The sequence below is a fragment of the Chrysochloris asiatica genome, unplaced genomic scaffold, assembly GCF_000296735.1.
Source record: "Chrysochloris asiatica unplaced genomic scaffold, ChrAsi1.0 scaffold00155, whole genome shotgun sequence".
NCBI classification, from domain to species: Eukaryota; Metazoa; Chordata; class Mammalia; order Afrosoricida; family Chrysochloridae; genus Chrysochloris; species Chrysochloris asiatica.
Genome location: NW_006408673.1, coordinates 5,547,179 through 5,567,148, shown reverse-complemented (window position 1 = coordinate 5,567,148; position 19,970 = coordinate 5,547,179). Strand labels below are relative to the sequence as shown.

The 19,970-nt window shown below is 44.2% G+C and overlaps 1 protein-coding gene across 2 annotated transcripts in view; it reads right to left on the bottom strand.

Moving 5' to 3' along the window:
• Positions 1-2,158: 2,158 nt before the first annotated feature.
• Positions 2,159-19,970, bottom strand: part of DCLK2 (doublecortin-like kinase 2) — a 311,156-nt gene continuing 293,344 nt past the window's right edge. For both annotated transcript variants that reach the window (XM_006870872.1, XM_006870873.1), the window contains 4 exons: positions 10,139-10,235; positions 9,451-9,531; positions 8,070-8,186; positions 2,159-2,359 (listed from right to left, as the gene is read on the bottom strand). In XM_006870872.1, coding sequence (XP_006870934.1) covers positions 2,159-2,359; positions 8,070-8,186; positions 9,451-9,531; positions 10,139-10,235 — 496 coding nt within the window. The remainder of the gene's footprint in view (positions 2,360-8,069; positions 8,187-9,450; positions 9,532-10,138; positions 10,236-19,970) is intronic.

Sequence of the window (19,970 nt, the reverse complement as noted above, 5' to 3'; positions counted from 1 at the left end):
AAGACCTTGAGTTAGAAAACCTAAATGGAGAACACACTCAGAATTTATCAATCTCAAGGAACTGAAGAACTGGTCAATATTCAACCTTTTTAGGAGGTAGTCTATGATCAAGAACCAGTGGTACTTAAGGAAGACATCCAAGTTTCACAAAAGCATTGGCCAAAAACCAGTCTCCAGAAATTGACAGAAAACCGATTGAGACATTTCACTAAATGGATGCAACATTGGAAGCTCTCACTCTTTCAAAGAAATTTGGAAGACAGTTATGTGGCCAACCAGCTGGAAGAGATCCATTATTTGTGCCCATTCCAAAGAAAGGTGATCCATCAGAATATGGAAATTAGCAAACTATATCATTAATATCACATGCAAGTAAAATTTTGCTGAAGATAGTTCAAAACCGGTTGTAGCAGTACACAGATGGGGAACTGCCAGAAATTAAAGTTGGACTCAGAAGAGATCTTGGAACAAGGGCTAACATTGCTGATATCAGCTGGATGTCTGCTGAAAGCAGAAAATAACTAAACTGTTTATCTTTGTTGCATTGAGTATGCAAAGGCATTTGACTGTGTGAATCGTAACAAATTATGGATAACTTTGCTAAGAATGAGAATTCCAGAATATGTAATTGTGCTCATATGGAACCTATGCATAGAAGACAACAAACAGTTGTAAAGACTGGTGATCCAGAGGTGCTGTGCTGTGGGAGAAAATCCTAGTGATTTCCTTCTGTAATGTTTACAGCCAGGAAAAGCTATAAAGTAGTTCTACTCGGTAACACGTGGGGTCATCATGAGTTAGAATCGACAGCAAGACAACGGGCATTCTTGAACTTACCACATGACTTTCTGTGCCTGTAACCAATCAAACCTCAACCAACGAGTATCTGCACATGGTCTTCCTAAGCCCACCATGGCCCCAAGCCTTAGCAAACATAGATGGCAGCACCTGCTGAAACCAGAGCCCAGGTGGCGTGCTTTCATTATACATCCTGCAAAACAAAGACACAGAAGCATTGGCTCACCCGATTGCTTTTTCTCAAGAAGGGAGAGTTTATTACAGGTTGGGTACACTTGTAGAAGGCAAAATCTTACAATAAGGATAAACTACAGGGCCCACCAGTTTAGAAGGTGGGCAGGTAAAACAAATACAATAGTTATGTACAATTATTAAAAAGAGCAAGGGGGTAGGGAAAAAAGGAAAAACTGCCAGCAGTCTTCCGGAAGGTTAATAACAGAAGACGCCCCAGAGGACCTGACCGGCCCCAGTCCTGACTGTGCCTCATTGGTGTTTCCTTGGTCTTTGTCTCCAGCCCCTGCTCCAGAACAAAAAGCCGATGATGAAAGGAGACACTGGTGGCCACTACAGACACCTCGCTTATTCCACTCTGCTAGCAGCTGATGTGCTGAGAAGAAGCCAAGGTGGCCAAGGGTGACGCTGCATGCACCAAGCCTCTCGTGAAGGAACCCAAAGTTCATTAGCATTTCCTAATAAATATGGGAAAGGATGGGAAGGGGGGAACACAATGTCTAGGGAAGAAGGTGACCTTCTCCTGTGGTCTGTGTACAAATAAATACCCAGCGTGTTGTCTAATGGTTGTGACATTCTCTCTGGGCCTCTGAGATCCCTTCTCAGGCCTGGAGTCATAGTCTGCTGACCACAATGTCTGTCAGTGATCATTTCCTTATTAGAAAGCCAGTCCCCTCTTACAAGCCTCAGCTCAGGAAGGTGTCCTGGCCCCTCTGGCAGGACACTCACAAAAGGGCAGATGCAGTTGCAAGTTCTTTGTAAGAAAAAAAGGAGCGTTCCGAGTTTACGTAAATAAGGGTGAGCTCTTGATTCATCCAAAGAGTAGTTTCTATAAAAATGTATTTGATGCTGGATAAAGGTTGCATGTGTTCTCCTAGTGAGGCTGCAAGAAGTCCACTAAGTTGAAACCATGGATGAGTTAAAACGAGAGTCTCTCTGAATATCTGTCCTGAAGTGGACAAGGTGTCCCACTCCAGGTACTGGAGGGCAGAGTCCAGGGCACCAGATGAGGCAGAGAGCCCACAAGAAGGGCTCCGAGCAGCCTGAAGGCAGCCTGCAGACAGACAAGACTGCAGGAGCCGCTGTGATGGGAGACCTAGGGACAGGGCTCCGGCTGGCCAGTGGCTGCTCAGTCCCGGTGGCGGCGCCAGGTCCCAGCCCGCTCACAGCCGGGGGCAGCAGGAGGGGAGGGTGGGGTGGGAGAATTGGGGCGGGCAGGAGACCCCTCAGCCGAGGGAGGAGCTGGAGAGGTCTGCTCCAGAGCCGCTCTGCTGCCATCGGGGCCATGCTTGCTGCCGAAAATCTGCCCCTCCTTATCTAGAGCCGTGTTCTGAGGAGAAACCAGCAGAGACAACATGTTAGCCCAGCTCAAGCTCAGGTAGCAGCCACCACGACCAGAGGGCACGACCGGGCATGCAGGGCCAGAAACAGAGGAGGAGAAGTAACAGCGGCTGCTTGGCTAGCACAAGCCTATGGACCAGCGGTGGCCTCGGCACCCAGGCAGGGCAGGGTGGGAAATGAGGAACCAGGAACCACCAGGGATGGATGGCAACTCTTTTCTAGTTCAGAGCTGCGCCTGACTTGACTTCTCTTCCCCGCCCCTCAGACTGTGAGTCAAAAAGAATCCCGAGGCAATAAGCAAACCCCATGAGGATGATCAGTCTTTGAAGGTTTCCTTTTCTAATGCAAATTCTCAGTCACAGATTAAAAAATTACTCACATGTCAAATCAATGTTACCCCCTTATAACCCAAATGGCTGTACACAGACAAGGCCAACAGATCAGAAAGTGCAGTGTTAGCAATGATCATTTTTTAACCCTTCACCATCTCCCTAGCTGTTTCTGTCTTTGGGTGGGGCCTTCTTTACATTCTCTCTCTCACACACATACCCCTCAGGGAGCACAGAAACAGCTGCTCACAGGGAAAGGAGTCACCTGGCTTTCTGGCCCTGGGTTGGGAGGCCCCTCTCGGACTCAGTCCAGATAGTGCTTGCTTTTCCAGTGACTGGGCCCTCCAAACGTAGAGGTACCTTTTGCCAAAAAGGGGCAAAGACCAAGAAGCATTCTGGAATCTAACGACCCTGAGGCAGGGTGGCAGAGTGTGGACAAAATACAAAACAAAGATTTGTGCCGCTGCTGTAAGCGTACTTAGTGTCAATTGTAAAATGGGTGTTCTCCACCTGGTCCTTCTGAGGCCAGGAATTAAGCAATTCCAAAGGACAAAGAAGTAACTATGGAAAGGCCAAATCAGAAACTCGCATAGCCCTTTAATAGGATGTTGAGCTTGTAGCACCCATGCAGGCCACAACTCCACCTGCACTAAGACCCCAGAGAGGCAGTGCACTGCTCCCTACCACACACCCTCTTCTGTGCCCAAGAAAACAGCGCCGGAGTGATTTCTCCTTTTCTCTTCCTGTGATTAGAATGTGAATGTACGCAGCAGAACAGAGCAGCGCAGTGCAGTTAGTACATACCATCGCCTTGGACCTAGTCAGAGGGAAGCAATGCAGGCAGCGGGAGAGGCGAGAGTAGTGGGGAGAGAAGCAGGGACAGAAACTAGACTTACTTTAAACAGAAGCAACATGGTAGAAACATTTTTCTCTATCTTAAATTAAGGAACGAAACCCCACATCATTCCCAAGCTCTCCCATGAAAGGAAATGGAAACCCTCCCGCCCCCAGATGATAAGTGGAAAAGGCAAATCCATTTTAATTCACCTTTATTCACATCAGCCTTGGGAGATACCCAATAAATTATAATTCCCCTTTCTGCCACAAGGTGGCCTCTTCTTTTTACTGGGGCTGGGATGTGTGGCCTGGGGTTCACAGTGGATCTGCTCTGCCACTTTACTATCCTAAGTGTGCTAAGGAAAAATCACAGTAAAAGGAAGAACAGTTCCAAACCACAGGCCTCAAACTCAAGCCTCCTTAGTATAATTTTCTCTCATCCCAAGGGCTGGCTGTCTTGACATTGCCTGGTTGATAAAAATGCATCTTTGGAAATGTAGTTGGAGAAACTGCTCTCACCACCAAGAGATGCATTTTCACCTAAGGCAAAACCAGCACTGGAGAGAACCACAGGCCGCTTGCTCCTCCTCTGAACTTGCCAGCTTTTGATCTGGGAAGGAAAGCAGTGTGGCAAGCCAAGAGGATTACCCTAAATCCGTTTTCCAAGAGTGCGGCTTGGCTGGCTGCAGAGGTTGTCAGTAAGTGCAGGAAAACCTACCCAGAAGCTCTGAGCTGGCTGGTCAGGTATCTGAGACAGGCATGCAGATTTAAGAAAGGCTGAGAATTAGAAGCTGCTCTGATTAAGCACAGCAGGTGGAATACCAGAATTCTGCTTCAGGTTTCCCAGAGTCTCAACATGGAAAGACTGAAACTCTGAAGTGTCTCTCAAACTGTCAAATCAAACTGCCAAATAAAAGGTAGATAGCAGCATCAACTTGCCTTTCTTTCTTTCATCCTTATTCATCATCCCTATGTTACAACTTTCTCACTAGATCCCCAGGCACTACCTTGGGGAGAGAGCAATTAGGGGGATGAGAACCTTAGGGGATAAAGGGTTGATACTCTAGATTGCAAAGTCAGTTTGGACCACAAGGTCAGTGGTTCAAGCTCACCAGTCGCTCCTTGGAAATCCTCTATAGGGTCGCTATAGGTCAGAACCAATCCAACAGCACTTAACAACAACAACATAAGTCCTACAGAGTCCTGGTGTGGTACTGTAAGATAAGTAATGAATGAACTGCTAACTACAAGGTCAGCAGTTCAAACCCACCAGCAGCTCTTAGGAAACCCTATACAGGGTTGCTATGAGTCGGAACCGACTCAACAGCACTTAACTATAACAACAAGTTATGCAGCAGGTACCCGACAATTCAATCTCAAAAGCATTTATAAACTAATCCCACTATTATCTAGAGGAAACCATTACTAGCCTCACTTACACAGTTTAGAGAACATTTGAATACCAGAGAGAATAAGTTTGTGGTGAATTACTTTTCATCTAAACACACACACACACGGAAAAAATACATTGAATTCCAAGGACATCTAACTCCTAGGACAGGAAGCACAGACAGATATTAATTGGTGGCGAGGATGATGATGAGGACAAAGAAGCATGGCAAACCCCCCTTTCTCCCCCACCCCCACATGGCAAGCCTCCCCCAGGCCACGTCCTGAGTTGGTTGTGAATTAGCATGACATCAACATGGAAGCCTTCTCCTTGCCACTGCTTCTGGGGACAAGCCAAAATTCATAGGCAGCCTTTTGGCCACTGAGACTTGCTACAGTCTGAGGCAAGCCTTATTGATCTCTCCTGTAGGTGACAAATGAGTTCAGGTCACTCAGCAATTCCTCAGAGCTAACAGCCTGCACAGTTGTATAGGGAGCATGGGGTTAGACAGGGACCCTGCCAACATACTCAAAATGGCAACTTAATACACATTTATACACATAACCTTCTCATTCACCAATGGAATTCCAAATCATAAAGGGTCCTCATTTACACAAACATCCATTTAAAGCTGGGGGAGCTGAACTGAACTGTTCAATCTTTTGTCAGCCAGTGGAAGACCAGCATCGAGAAACCACACAAGGCTGGCTCTGTCCGAGTGAGTCCAAACATTCATTATCCAGAACAGAGTCTATGTGGACTGTAAGGTAAATACGGGCTATGTCGTCCCAAGGAGACCTGTGGCTGAGAGATGGGCATAACAAGGCTACGGATTCCCATTGGGGCCATGAGTAGGAAGGTGCCTAGACAAAGGTAGTGAGTTCTCCTAAGTCCTAGCCACAACCCTGTGAGGTTCTTCCTCCTAAAAGACTGTAAAGTTGAATTAAAATACAGTTATTCAATTTTAGGGGGGGCTGTGCATGTGGTTTCCCTTTAGTTTCTCAAATCTCCCTTCTTAAGGGTTTCCATTATGTACTAACTATGTAAGCTGTTAATATATATATATTTTTTTTTTCAAATTTTACCTGAGTCTGCCTTAAAACGTAGCACAAGGCAAAGCACACTCTTTGTCCTACCCATTAATGTTTTATCTCAGAAGTGAATCACCTGATTCACTTGAAGAAAAACCACATTCTTACGCTATTGGCTCAGTCAAGATGGCTCTTTCCAAAGTGTTCCAGCTGTAACTTTGTGACAAGCCCAGCTTTGTCAGGCTTTCAGAAGAACACTGCCAACATACTCAGAAACAAACATAACTCAAGAGACCTTGTTATTCATTTGGTACAGAGCATCCTAAAGACCTGCACCAGGTTGAGTCCTGGTTTGAAAGTTCAGGCACATCTGGAGGGTGAAGACCGCCTTCCTATGGGAGAGGATGAGGAAGCACAAGTGTCTGCAGCCCTCCCTGAGGGAGAGAGGAGGATGACGGAGCGGAGGGTGCTAGGAGCCTGGTGGATGCTCCATAGACATACCAGAGCTCTTCATAGTCCAAAGGTGGGTGCAGACGGCCATGTGTGTGGGGTACATGAAGCAGGTATAGGAGTAGGGGGTGTATGAAGTGTGGTGTGTGTATGTGGGATGGGGGTATGTATGAATGTGTAGTGTGCATGGTGTATGATGTGTGGTTTTACACATGTAGCATTTGTGTGGCGTATGTGGGGTATGCCTGGCATACATGGGGCATATGGGAGTTGAGTATGTATGGTTTGTGGGGCACAGGGTAGGGGATGTGTAGGTATGTAGACTGCACATGGCGTGGGGATACAGGAGGGTTAGGGGGTGAGATGTGTGTGTGGTATGAGGGGCAGGGATGTGTGTGGGGTGAGTGGTCTGTGTGGTGCATATGGGACGTGTCAGTGTGATGTGTGTGTAGAGATTTGTGTGGTATGTGTGCTGTGTAGGGTGTATGTGGCATATGTGAATGTGCAGTGTGTGTGGTGTGTGCTTGGTGCTAGTGTGTATGTAGTTTCCCACCAGCTATCTGAATCCCACCTAACCTAGATTATAATGTGCCATGAGAACAAATATCCATTTCCCCCTCCAGTAGGGTAGGAAGCAGAATCTTTCCCAGAGGGCAAAGGGCTGACTTGAGATGGCTGTGGAGATGGTCCAACACTGCCAGGCTCCAAGGTGACCTAAGCCGCCTTGTGGGCTGCCCAGGACCCAGTGTTGTCAGAACGGTCAAGATGCCAAGACTCAGGCACCCACCACCTTAGAAAGGCTGCTCCTGAAGCGGATTCAGCTAGCTCTAGCTCTTAGGAAGACAACTCCCCACCTGCTCCCTAATACTTTGAGAGGGGGGGTGGAGCTGAGATAGGGATATGGCCCAATTCCAGCAAGTGCTCAGGCCCAGGCAGGCAGCAGTGTGTGGTGTACCGACTCACTGTGGTCTCAGTATTACTTTTTCTGCCTTTATTTTTCCTTTCACTTCATTTACTTTAATGGTACTTTTCTTTTTAATTGTTGTGTTTATAGACTTAGATAAGCTGCCTCAGAAACATTTTGGAAAAAGGGAAATCTGAAAAAAATATGGAGGGGTACCACTGTTACTGATTTCTCATAAAACTTTACCAATCCTGACCAAAATTTAAATTTTTAAACATAGTTCTACACTTTGAAAAGCCCTCAAACTGTCTTTTATGAAATGCTGATTTTTTTAAATAATGAAATGTGTTTAACTTAGGTTATTCCTTATTCTAAATCCTAAAGAATAATTCATGGCTTAGAAATCTGGTTTTGAAGCTTTGTGTTGGCAGGGAGCTCTTTCCTCTTGCCATAAATCCTACCAGGGCTTGGGGATCCCTCTCCAGACAAAGCAGAGATGGACTAGAAGGCAGCTGCCCTGGAGGACCCTGAGCCCCTCAGCCAGTTCCTGCACAGTCCCACCCTGCTCCCAGGCCTGGGAGTCAGCCGGATGAATGTACTTCACATGGCAGCCATCTGTGAAGTGCACACAGGAGTATGGAAAGTGCTAGCTTCGATGTGAAAGCAGTTCTTAGCTACAGACTTCACCAGGTTCAATGTTGGCCCAGCAACCAAGCCAGACACTAGCCCTCCCTGCTCAACATGTGCGGCCCACTTACCATGATGACAGAGACCCCCGTAGTGGTGCTGTTCTGTTTGGGGAGCGCATTGTTAAAGTGCTGTTTGAGTTTACCTGTTACCTCAGCTTGCATATTATTCTCCTGGGAGGCATCATCCTGTAGAAAAAGAAAAAGAATCAAATACATTGATTTTTGACCCTCAAGTTTAAGTTATCTTTTCTTTAACAAGAGCCAAATCCCACCCTCCTCTGCTTGCTAAATGGGACCCTCTTAGCCATACTTTTAGGGTAACAATGATTTTAAAAGACAAAACAAAACTGCAATTATTGTTATTCAAGCAGCCCAATACACTCAAAAGGCCCCGTGCCATTCACTCTGCTCCTCAAGGTGGAAGTAGGCCAAGAAAAGCGTGCAAGACTCCAATGACACAGAGGAAGAAATTCTCCCAGCTTCTGAGACTTTCTCCCAAGGCACAAATGTCATATAATTAAGTATAGATCCCTCCAGTGGAAACATCAAAATTAATTATCAGTTTATTATTTTAATCAAGAATTCAGTTAATGGCTTGTCTCAGAGCTACTTGGTACCCAAGAGCCAAATCACTGAGCTCAGGAGAGCCACACCAAGATCCAGAGAGACAGGACTGAGGGGTCAGGATGGTGGGGGCAGTGAAGAGGCACACAGTCCTCCAAGTAAGAAAAGCCCTGGGCTCAGCTACTAACTTCACTCTCCTGGAGTCTCCAGGAGTGAGGACAATCTAAAGCCTGGCTCAACCAAAAGCCAAACTAGTTCAGAGTAGAACTGTGTCCATACTGTTTTCAACGGCTACTTTTTATTAGTAAATCAGCAGGCCTTGTTTTTTCTGAGGAGACATCTTTAGGTGAACTTTCAGTTAGAAGCCAAGTACCTAAACCATTTGTACCACCCAGCGACTCCATACTTGTTCCCAGTACCTAAATCCAGAGGTACCACCCTAATAAACCCAAAGGGAACTCTATCCAGCCTTCTGCTTAGCTTTGGGAAGCACCACCACGTGCCATGAAAACATAGGGCTTGGGCTCTGAAACATACTCGTCTTTGGAGCAAATCCTGAAAACTCTCAAACCCAGTACTATGAAAGCAGAAAGTCTCCTGAAAGTGCATCCCAGCCAAGCCCTTCATTTGCAGATGAGGAAGCTGAGACACAGAAAGGGAGAGTGACTTGCCCAGGTCACTCAACAGAGCAGGATCTAAAACTCTGGGGTCCTGTCAGTCTTCTCCCCTGCAGTTGTCTTCAGGCTACTTGTTCAATCGGAGGGACAGCCACCTTGTCTGCCGTGGAACATGTGGAACTCAGCAGGTGTGTACCCAAGGTAAGGAAGCATGCTGTTGGCCACAGAGCAGACAGACATTCACTCACGGAGAAAATGTGGGTACTTACTGACACCCAGGGGTGACTCAGGATTTGTCCTGCAGTACATCGAGCTTCAACGTTTACCTGAAGCATCTGACTGATTAATTCCTGGAAAGAAAGAAAGGAGAAAGAGGTAAGCCTGGCATCCACACAGAAATCTGCGTTTGCTCAAAGAACAGCCAGCACTGCTACTCAATCATTTCAACTTAAAAAGCTCTTTTGCCACCTACACTCTTAGAACCTGTGTCAGTTGGGGTGGAAAGAAGAGCAGGTCTGAGTACACTAGCCTGCTTCCCAGTGATCAAGGTGCTCTCTCCTAGAACTTCTGGTCATTACCACTGCTCCACAGTGTAAATTCACAGCAGTCTTCCTTTAGGTAATTCAGTATGTGCTATTGGTTCATTCCTGCGTTTTGATGTCTGCCCAATTCATGCTCCTTGCATAAATGAGAGAATGGACCCTTCGGAGTTAAAGGAACATGGGAGACTAGCAGAGACAAACCAGCTTCCAGAATGTGGTTCAGTGCTTCAGAGCCTTTACCATGGGATGAACTTACAGAAAAACCAGGTATTTAACTGAAACTTAAGGAATTTGCCCAGAGCTCAATACACATAGCTGCCACAGCCCCACACAACAGGTGCAGAAAGGTGGTCCAGAGACCCTCTCAACACAATACAACACAACACAACACAGGGAAACAGGCTTCTGTGGGTACCTTTGCCGAGTCCGTGATGTTATCCCAGTAGGGGGCTGGAAACTCCAGCTTCCCAGCCAAGATCTGGTCAAAGAGATCTTCCTGTAGATTGTTCTCACTAAGCCAACGACATAGAAATGGAAGAGAGTCAAAGTCACCATATAGCTTTAACAAAATGCCCTTGGGAACAGTGGGCAGAGGAGTCCAGGCTCTTTGGCTTGGGCCTTTCATACCTTGACTGAGTGTGGGTCTCAATCACACTTGTGATGGCACATAGTCCCTTTTAGAACATGAGCCAGGGCACAGTTTCACAGACTTGGGAGCGAGAGAGATTCAGACTTGAGAAGAAATGGAATCTACAAATAATATAAAGCCTCACTTGAGAAAAGATGTGAGTGAGGCATCTTCCCTCACTCAATCTGCCATGGCAACCACAGGATTGGAAAACCAGCAAATCTGAGTCAGAGCTCCTTGCTCTTTCTTATCCTACTTGCTTTTCAAATAAAATAGCTAAAGGTCCCTGAATGAGCCAGCATATGAAAAAGTCCTATCAAGTTCAGAATCAGAATAAAACTTCCATGAAATAATTAGCTCACCTTGAACTTGAATTTCATTGAAGATCAGTGTAAGGGAAGGAGCCTATCCAAGGACAGCAAGTGGAGTTGCGCAGGTGGAGGCAAACACCTCCATGCTGACAGGTAAGCTGTCCTCCCAACCAGTGTGCAACAGGCCCACCCTCACGGTGCACTTGCACACACAGCTTCTGCCTAATAAACACCTGCTGATTTGACTTTTGACAGGTACCCTGGTGGCATGTGGGTTCCTCATTGGGCTGCTAGTTGAAAGGTCAGCAGTTCAAACCCACCAGTCACTCCCCAGGAGAAAGATAAGGCAGATGTGTTTCCCTAAGGATTTATAGCCTTGGAAACCCTAAGGGGGAGCAGTCTGCTCTGACCTATAGGGTCAATGTTGTTGTTAAGTGCCATCGAATCAGTTCTGACTCATAGTGACCTTGTATAAGGTTACCGAGGAACAGCTGATGGGTTCTGAATTGCCAGCCTTGCAGTTAGCAGTCCAGTGCTTATCCTACAGTACTACAATCGCTTATTGGATTGTTAGAGGTTGAAGATGACTTGATGGTGGTGGGTTTGGATATGACTTTTGATGGGGAACTGCTGGGAAGAACTGGGCAAGAAGGGACCTGACCACTCAGAAAGGCATCTCCACAGCCACAGAAGCCCCTGGTCGGTGGGGGCCTTGGTGGCCAGAACGCAGAAGAGTCATTACCTTTCTCAGGCCATCCCAACCCCCAAACAGAACACTCAGGATGGTCTGCTAAGATCAGAATCAAATCCAGGAGTGGAATCAAGGGTCATCTGACAAGCATGCAACATTTCCAACAGAACTGCCAACAGTGCTCTCTCAACAGCTCAGAGGCGCACCTGGGACCCCATGCAGCCTTCTGGACAGGAGGATGGCTGCATGGTCAACCCTCTCAAGGGGGCAAAGGCAGCCATGTGGACCTTAGAAACAATTCTTGTAGGGCAGTGTCTAGAGACAAACTCCAGGGCCAAGTGCTGATGTGGCTGCCTCATTCCTGCTCTTTTGAGAAGCATTTGTGAGCTCTGTGAATACTCAGAACAGTTAGTGACGCCCAGGTGAACCCTCATCTGGAGGTCTGTGGAGACTGGATGAAGAGGCATACTGAGAAGCACAAGTCAAGCCAGGTTACCAGGCAAGGCAAGAAATCCCCTGGCTCTCCCGAAATATGATTTTCTCGGAGCGTCCACAAACTATTTCTCCCTATGTGTCAAAATGTTTTATTTCCTTTTCACTGTTGTTTGCCTGCTGAGTAAACTTGGCTTAGCTCTCCTTCAAAACAAGTACAGAACAGACCTACAAACACAATGAGATTTTATAGGAACCCTCAGACAACCAGAGAGTGCCAGGAAACAAAGATTTTAGAAGACTTAAATAGTGACCTACTCTCAGAATGACCCCCTCCATGTTGTTCTATTCACCTCCCCTGTATTTCTGATTGCTTGCAACAATCATATACAGAGGATGATTTGTGCTAAAATAGCCAGGGTCAAAAAGTAAAACCTGGGTTGTCTCAGCTATTAGCTTGGGACCCTACAGGATCTGTGCCGTGAACTGCAGGAGCTTTGTGAGTTTTCACCAGGAGAACAGGAAGCCAAAAATCATTTATGTTCTTACTAGTCACATACTGTTAAACAAAACAAAACAAAACAAAACCCTACTCTGATGAAATCTATATAGGTTGTATTAACACTTCATTTATACTCTACAATCTGGCTGAGATGCTTCGGGTTTATTTTCATTCAAAAACCACATACTCCTTGAATCAAGATGCTGTAAGTCTAAAAATATCCACTAAAAAATCCCTCAAAAGCAACAGAGCTTATATTCTCTCTTTCTTTTAAATGAAAAGTTGTCAGAGGTCAGAAAACGGTCACCTGAAAACATGGTTAGCTATTTCACAAATAATACTCAAAACACTGAATTTATGGTGTTTGTTTTTTTAAAGAAAAAAAATTTAAATCTCAGTACAGTCATACAAACAATACTTTTTTGCCAGTGGCTTAAGAGTGGACCTACTGCTTAGGCAAAAATGAAAATCTTAGTTGCTGCTTAGTATACTTTTTAGCAACCATGAATCTAATATTGAAAAAGACCAGGGGGAGAATACATGGCGAGTTAAGACTGAAATCTGAAAAATCTGCACGAAGAAAGAATGAGACATTTTACAGTGAAAGAAGGTTAAACGAAGTTCCAAGCTTGGAATTAAAATAATCTTTTGCGGAAAACATTTTAGAATCTTTGTTTGAAGGACTTTTCGACACAGACTTATGGAGAAACTCTATTTAATAACCTAGGTGCTTAAAGTATCATTTCTGTAATTTACTATATGTATTGCCACAAAATCTATCTAAAATGTCTCTCTCTGTATGTTGGGAAAATATGTCTATAGTAAGAAGCTAGAATTATGTTCTACTTAATTAAAACATGATATCATAAAGGAACACCATTTTCTTAAATTTCAAGAGTGAATTACCTCGAGCTGTATTACCTTTTAGCTGTATGACCAGCTCTAAATATAGCATGCAAGGACAGCAGCTTTCAGAACGAAATTTTACTACTTTTGATCAGTCAGATCCCATAAAGCAGCTGCTGTCCACTGAGCAACAATCTATGATTCTTCAACCTAAGTGTCATTTTGTAAACAACAACAAAAAAGTAAATCACAAAGACAAAGTCAAAAGGAAAAACTTCCAGGCTGCACTAGCAAATGGAAACACTAGAGGGAGTTGTGAGCATATAAAAACAACAACAACAACAACAACAACAAAACCCAAACCGGCTGACCTGGAGTGGATTCCCACTCACAGTAACCCTATTGGACAGAGTAGAGCTCCCAAGGGTGTAATTTTAATGGGGGCAAACTGTCACATCTGGGTAGACTGGTGGGTTTGCACTGCTAACTTTATAGTTAAGATCCAAGTGCTTAAACACTGTGCCTCCAGGGATCTTTGTTGGGAGCTGTTGTTGTTGTTAGATACTGTCGGGTTGGATCCGACCCATAGCGACCCTGTGTAGGGTTTCTGAGGAGCAACTGGTGAGTTTGAACTGCCATCCTTGAGGTTCAAACCAACGTTGCAGTCCAGCACATTAACCCACAGTGCCACACTAGGACTCCTTGTTGTTGTTGTTGTTGTTGGTGGTGGTGGTGGTGGTGATGGTGATGGTGAGCTGTGGAGTCAGGTCTGACTCACAGCAACCCTGCGCAGGGTTTCCAAGGCTGTAAATCTTTATGGGAGCAAAAACCCTCATCTTTCTCCTGTGGCAGTTTCGAACTGCTGACCTTGAGGTTAGCAGCCCGACTTGTAACCACTATGCTACCAAAGCTCCTTGGACTCCTTATTAGGAGTCTACAATTCTCTAAAATGAATTCCTGATTCCTTTTTTCCCTCAACTGTTCTAATGTGGGTTAGCCAATGAAAGAAAACTGCTGCAATTGGCCCCAGGATCACCTGCTATCAAAACACACTGCCCTTCTATACTGGATTAGTTCCCAAACCAGCCAGGACACAGTGTGATTGTAAAAATGACCACATTATTCCCCTTCCTCTGTGTATCTACGCGAAGTCCCTGAGCAGATGGCAAGTTTGGCTGCTAACTAAAAGGTGGGGGGTCTAATTCCACCCAAAGCCACCTTGGAAGAAAGATGCAACCATCTACTTATGAAAAAAAAGCAGGCATTGAAAGGCATATAGAGAGCACAGTTTTACTCTGACAGACACAGGCTCACAATGACCTGGCTTGATACCAATTTTAAAATTTAAAAGTATGTATTTAATCTTTTCACTCCTGGTGTGGCAGTGTAGGATCAGCACTGGACTGTGAATCACAAGGTCGGTGGTTCAAACCCACCAGCCCCTCCTTAGAAACCCTATATTGGGTCATAATGAGTTGGAATCTAAGCGATGGTACATAGCAACAACATTACTTAGCTTAGCTGTTTGATTTGACTAGTGGGAAATCAATAAATCTGATGGAAGCAGAGACTTGGAAAGTGCCTGTATACTGAGCCTTGCTCTTTCTCTTGCTGCTTTTGAGAATTCTGTATCCCTCATGATATAAAAAAGTGCAGATGAGCCCAGCAGATGATGACAGGCACAAGACCAAGTCATCTCTGTGGCTCCAGCTGACATGGAGTGAAGCCATTGGAGACCACTGAGTCCCAGCTGAGCCAGCAAGATCAGAACACCTAACCAATGCACAGAAATGATTTACATCCCTAATGCTGGGGTAGTTTGTTACTTAGCAAACCATAATTGTAACCCACCTAGGCAATGATATAAGAAAGCCATGGTACTGACAGTAAGATGTAAAGTGGTTTCAACCTACAGAATCCCAGCCCATTCCACAAAGTCATCACACTTAAATGCTACATCTATTACAACGACAACGATTAGAGATTTCTAACCCTAGTGGCACAATGAATGCTAACCTAAAGGTGAGTGATTCAAATCCACTAGTCATTCAGTGGAAAACAGACTTAATGATCTGCTCCAAAGATCATAATCTAGGAAACCCTACTGGGCAGCTCTGCTTTGTCATGTGGGGTCACAGTGAGTCAGCATTGACTTGACAATGACAATAACAGCCCCAAACTGAGAACACATACTCTCCACCCTCAGGCCCAGTTTATTCTTTTGTCTTATATCATAAGATTCTCAAAAACAGAAACCGACATTTTTACATGACTCTTGTGTGTGCTTATTACGTCAATAAAAATCCATTCAACTCAGTTACAACGAAAGTAAAAGAAAACCTTGGGGGTTGAAAAAAAAGAGACTTATTTTGCACTAACTGACCCACTGAGACTGTACACACCACAAGCTCAGGGATTAGGCTTTATTCACCACTTTATTTCCCATCACCTAGAGTCCTGGTGTGGCACCGGAGGATAAGAACTCGACCTCAAGGTCAGCTTGAACTTCAAGGTTGATGGTTCGAACTCATCAGCTGCTCCTCAGAAACCCTATACGGGTAGGAACCGACTGGATGGCACAGAACAAAAACAAGAGTAGTCTCGGGAGTCCTGGTGTGACACTGTGGGATAAAGAAGTAGACTTCAATGTCGGTTTGAACCACAAGGTCAGCGGTTCACCAGCTGTTCCTTGCAAACTCTATACAAGGTTGCTAGGAGTTGGAATTGACTTGAAGGCTCTTAACAACAGAATAGTGTCTGGTACATCAGAGTTGTAAAATGAACAAAGAAAGGGATTTCAAAGGAAAAGAGAGCTCAAAAAAATCAGAAGAAAACCAAGCCTGCAAAATTACATGAGCTTGTGATTTGATATAATCTGCTCCCAAGTTGTTGATAAAATGGATCAAAAAAGGAGCAGGGCCCTAGCCTCTCACTCGCTCTGTGGAACCAAATGTCTGGTTTGGTTCCAAACACCCTAGACAGCCACCATGCAAAGTGCATGTTTACCAAGAATCAGTCTGTTCGTTTCCAAGGTTGCTTCTGCTAGATGCATTTGCTTCTTAAAGATGATGTGAACTGATGCATTTTAAAGGAAGAGTGCCTATTTGTTAAAACTCACCTAAATGCTTTGGAAAGATTATACAAGTTTAAAAACTTAAATTAAGTAGGAGAGACACCTATAAAGAACTGGGTGAAGATTCACCTGAAAGGATTCCAATTGCCTCACAAGAATCTTTAACTCTTCCGTACACCGAGGTTGGAAACAGTAGACACTACAATATGGGTGTGTCTTATGAAAGAAAAGACTATGAGAAACTAGAAGGTCATAGCAGTGCAGTGAGGTACTTCATATGTCTCTTCTACCTATAGTCTTGATAATCCCACCAAATGACCTTTTCCTGATGGGTCTGGGTTAATTGAGAGTGGGGGAAGATGATCATGGATTATATGACTCAGTTGTGTGGGATTCTTAACAGGGTTAATTGTGATTGTAAAAACTTAGAGCTCTATCATGGGTATGAAATGAACTCCAGGTAGGTATGCATGGGCTAAAGGGAAAAGAAGTAAATAGTGATATATACACAACCTTGGAACAACAGTGTCATGTGACATGGATTAAGACACAGGCAAAATGGGTAAGGGAGGGAAAAAAAAAGTTTTATGTGTTCGACTGCCTTGTGGATATTGATTTCCCCTACCTAATACTGTAAAATGGAGTCCTTGTGTGGCACTACAAGTTAATGTGCTGGACTGCATGGTCAGTTTGAACCTCAAGGTCAGCGGTTCAAGTTCACTAAGTGCTCCTAGAAAGCCCTATGCAGGGTCACTATGAGTCGGAACCAACTCGACAGCACTAACAACAACAATACTGTAAAGTAGACATTCCTGTGTGATAGAAGTGAATATTGGGAATTATGATATCAGAAAGCTTGTAAGCCTCCCTTATAATTTATTGGATTTGCCAAAAGGGGAGTAAGAATTTTCCCAGAGAACTAGGCTTCTTGTTAATCCTTTATAGCGTATGGGGCCTTAGATAGAATCCTGAGCCCCACCCAGAATATTCTGAGTTGGGATATTTGCATTTGAGAAGACATGCAGACCAACCCAGAACTGACCGGAGAACAGAAGATTCTTATTGAAAGACCTGTAGGAAAAAACAGACTGTTTGGATTTTTGAGTTTCAAGAGAGCTGTTTGCTTTGGAGGCATCAAGGAAAGAAAAGTTAGTCCATCGGGGAAATGCCCTGTATAGGACTGAAAGTTACAGGGAATCCTAGAGCAATCTAGTATACTCACTGGTAACCACCTGGGTATATTTGAGAGTGGAAGTGGGGAAAGCGCAACAATGAAGACACGGGCTGAGTTTGGACATATTCTATTGGCACCTGTTGACCTTGAGATGAGAGAGAGAGGAGAAAGAGGGCTGGCTGGTCTGAAGTTTCGGGAGTTGTGTAAACTCCTAAGCCCATGGGCACTGACCTAGCCTATGTGTACTGGCGAGGCCTGAGAGTCAAGGGGAGAACTGGCCTGAAGTGCAATTAAATATTGAAACATGATGAAGAACATCAGAATATTGTCAGATGCAGTGCTGGCAGATGAGCCCCTCAAGTTGGAAGGCACTCAAAATACGACTAAGGAAGAGTTGCCTCCTCAAAGTAGAGTGGACTGTGATGGATGCGAATGGAGTAAAGCCTTTGAGATCTTCATTTGCTGATGGGACACAACTCAAAATAAGAAGAAACAGCTGTAACATCCATTAATAATTGGAACATGGGATGTATGAAGTATGAATCTAGGAAAATTGTAAATTGTCCAAAATGAAATGGAATGCATAAACATCGATATCCCAGGCATTAGTGAGGTGAAATGGACTGGTATTGGCCATTTTGAATCTGACAACCACACGATTTACTATGCCAGGAATAGCAAATCGAAAAGGAATGGCATTACAATCATCATCAGTAAGAACATATCAAGATCTGTCTTGAAGTAAAATCTTGTCTATGATATCCATATGCCAATAAGGACGTTCACTTAATACCACTATTCAAATTTATGCACCAATCACTAAAGCTAGTGATGATGAAATGGAAGAATTCTACCAACTTCTTCATTCTGAAACTGACCAAACATGCAATCAAGATGTACTGATAATTACTGGCTTTTTGTTGTTGTTGTTAAGTGTCATCAAGTCAGTTCTAACTCATAACAACTCTATAACAGGGTTTCCGAGGAGAGGCTGGTGAGCTTGAACCACCAACCTTGTGATCAAACCAACTTTGCAGTCCAGCACATTAACCCGCAGCGCCACACCAGGACTCCAACTTACTGGCTATTGGAATGTAAAAGTTGGAAAGAAAGAAGAAGGATCAGTACTTGGAAAATATGGTCTTAGTGATAGAAACGATGCTGGAGATACCATGATAGAATTTTGCAAGGCCAAAGACTTCTTCGTTGCAAGTATCTTTTTTAAAATAACATAAAAGATAACTATACACATAAACCACACCAGATGGAATACACAAACATCATATTAACTACCTCTGTGGAATATCTCCATATCATCAGCCAAAACAAGGGCAGATACAGACTGTGGAAAAGACCATAAATTGTATATATGTATGTTCAGGATGAAGCTCAAGAAAACTGAAACAAATCCACAAGAGTCAAAATATGAACCTGAACATATTCCACCTGAATGCACAGATCATCTGAAGAACAGATTTGATGCATTAGACACTAAAGACTGAAGACCAGAAGAGTTGTGGGATAACATCAAGAACATCATTACAGGAAGAAAGCAAAAGGTCATTAAGGACACAAGAAAGAAGGACACGACCAAAATGGATGTCAGAAGAGACTCTGAGATATCCTGTCCAGAATTGAGATCTAAAGCAAGTGGAAGAAAAAAGGTGGACAAAAAGCTGAACAGAAAGTTTAGAAGGTCAGCTTAAGAAGACAAAGTCAAATATTATAACAAAATGTGCAAAGACATGGAGTTAGAAAACCAAAAGGGAAGTACATACTCAGCATTTCTTAAGCTGAGGGAACTGAAGAAATAATTTCAGCCTCAACTTCAAGGATTCTATGGCAAAATATTGAATAATGCAAAAAGCATTAAAAGAAGATGGAAGAATACAGAGTCACTGTACCATACATAGCATATGATCAAGTGCCTCAGGCAAGAATCTCCATTGTGGAGTGGTGTCTCCAGGTACTTAACTGAGGAAGCTCAAGCCTGCGGGCACAGCTGAGGAGAGGCTGGCCTGACTAGAAGAACTGTACCTTGAGCATTTCTGACCCTGAATTGTAACCTGTCAACGTTCCTAATAAATCCCCACAATTTTTAGTACTATATGAATTCTGAGAGGCCAATGCAAATAATTATTGGACCCAACTGAGAAGTAGAAAATTCTGTGGGCAAGGTGGTTAATTTGGTAGAGAGGGTAGAAAGCTGGAGGCATACTGGACCTTAACCTCATGGGAATTGGCCCTGAGCAGATGCTGATGCTGATGTTGATGCTACTTCTCCACCTGCCCCCTTGTGAAGCCAGAGGAGGTCCAGCTTGGACGCCACACCTTTTACAACCATACACAAACCAAAAGCCTTGGCTTCACATCAACATTTGTTCAATGGATATACATGAATAGGTTAGAAGGTAAAAAGTGAAAGGTTACCACACATCCAGGCCTTATTCAGCCATAAATAAAAATAAATTCTGATACATGCTACATGAATAAACCTTGAAAACATGCTGAGCAAAATAAGACAGGCACAAAAGGCCAAATACTGTAAGGCATAACTTATATGAAATACTTAGGAAAGGTACATGTACTG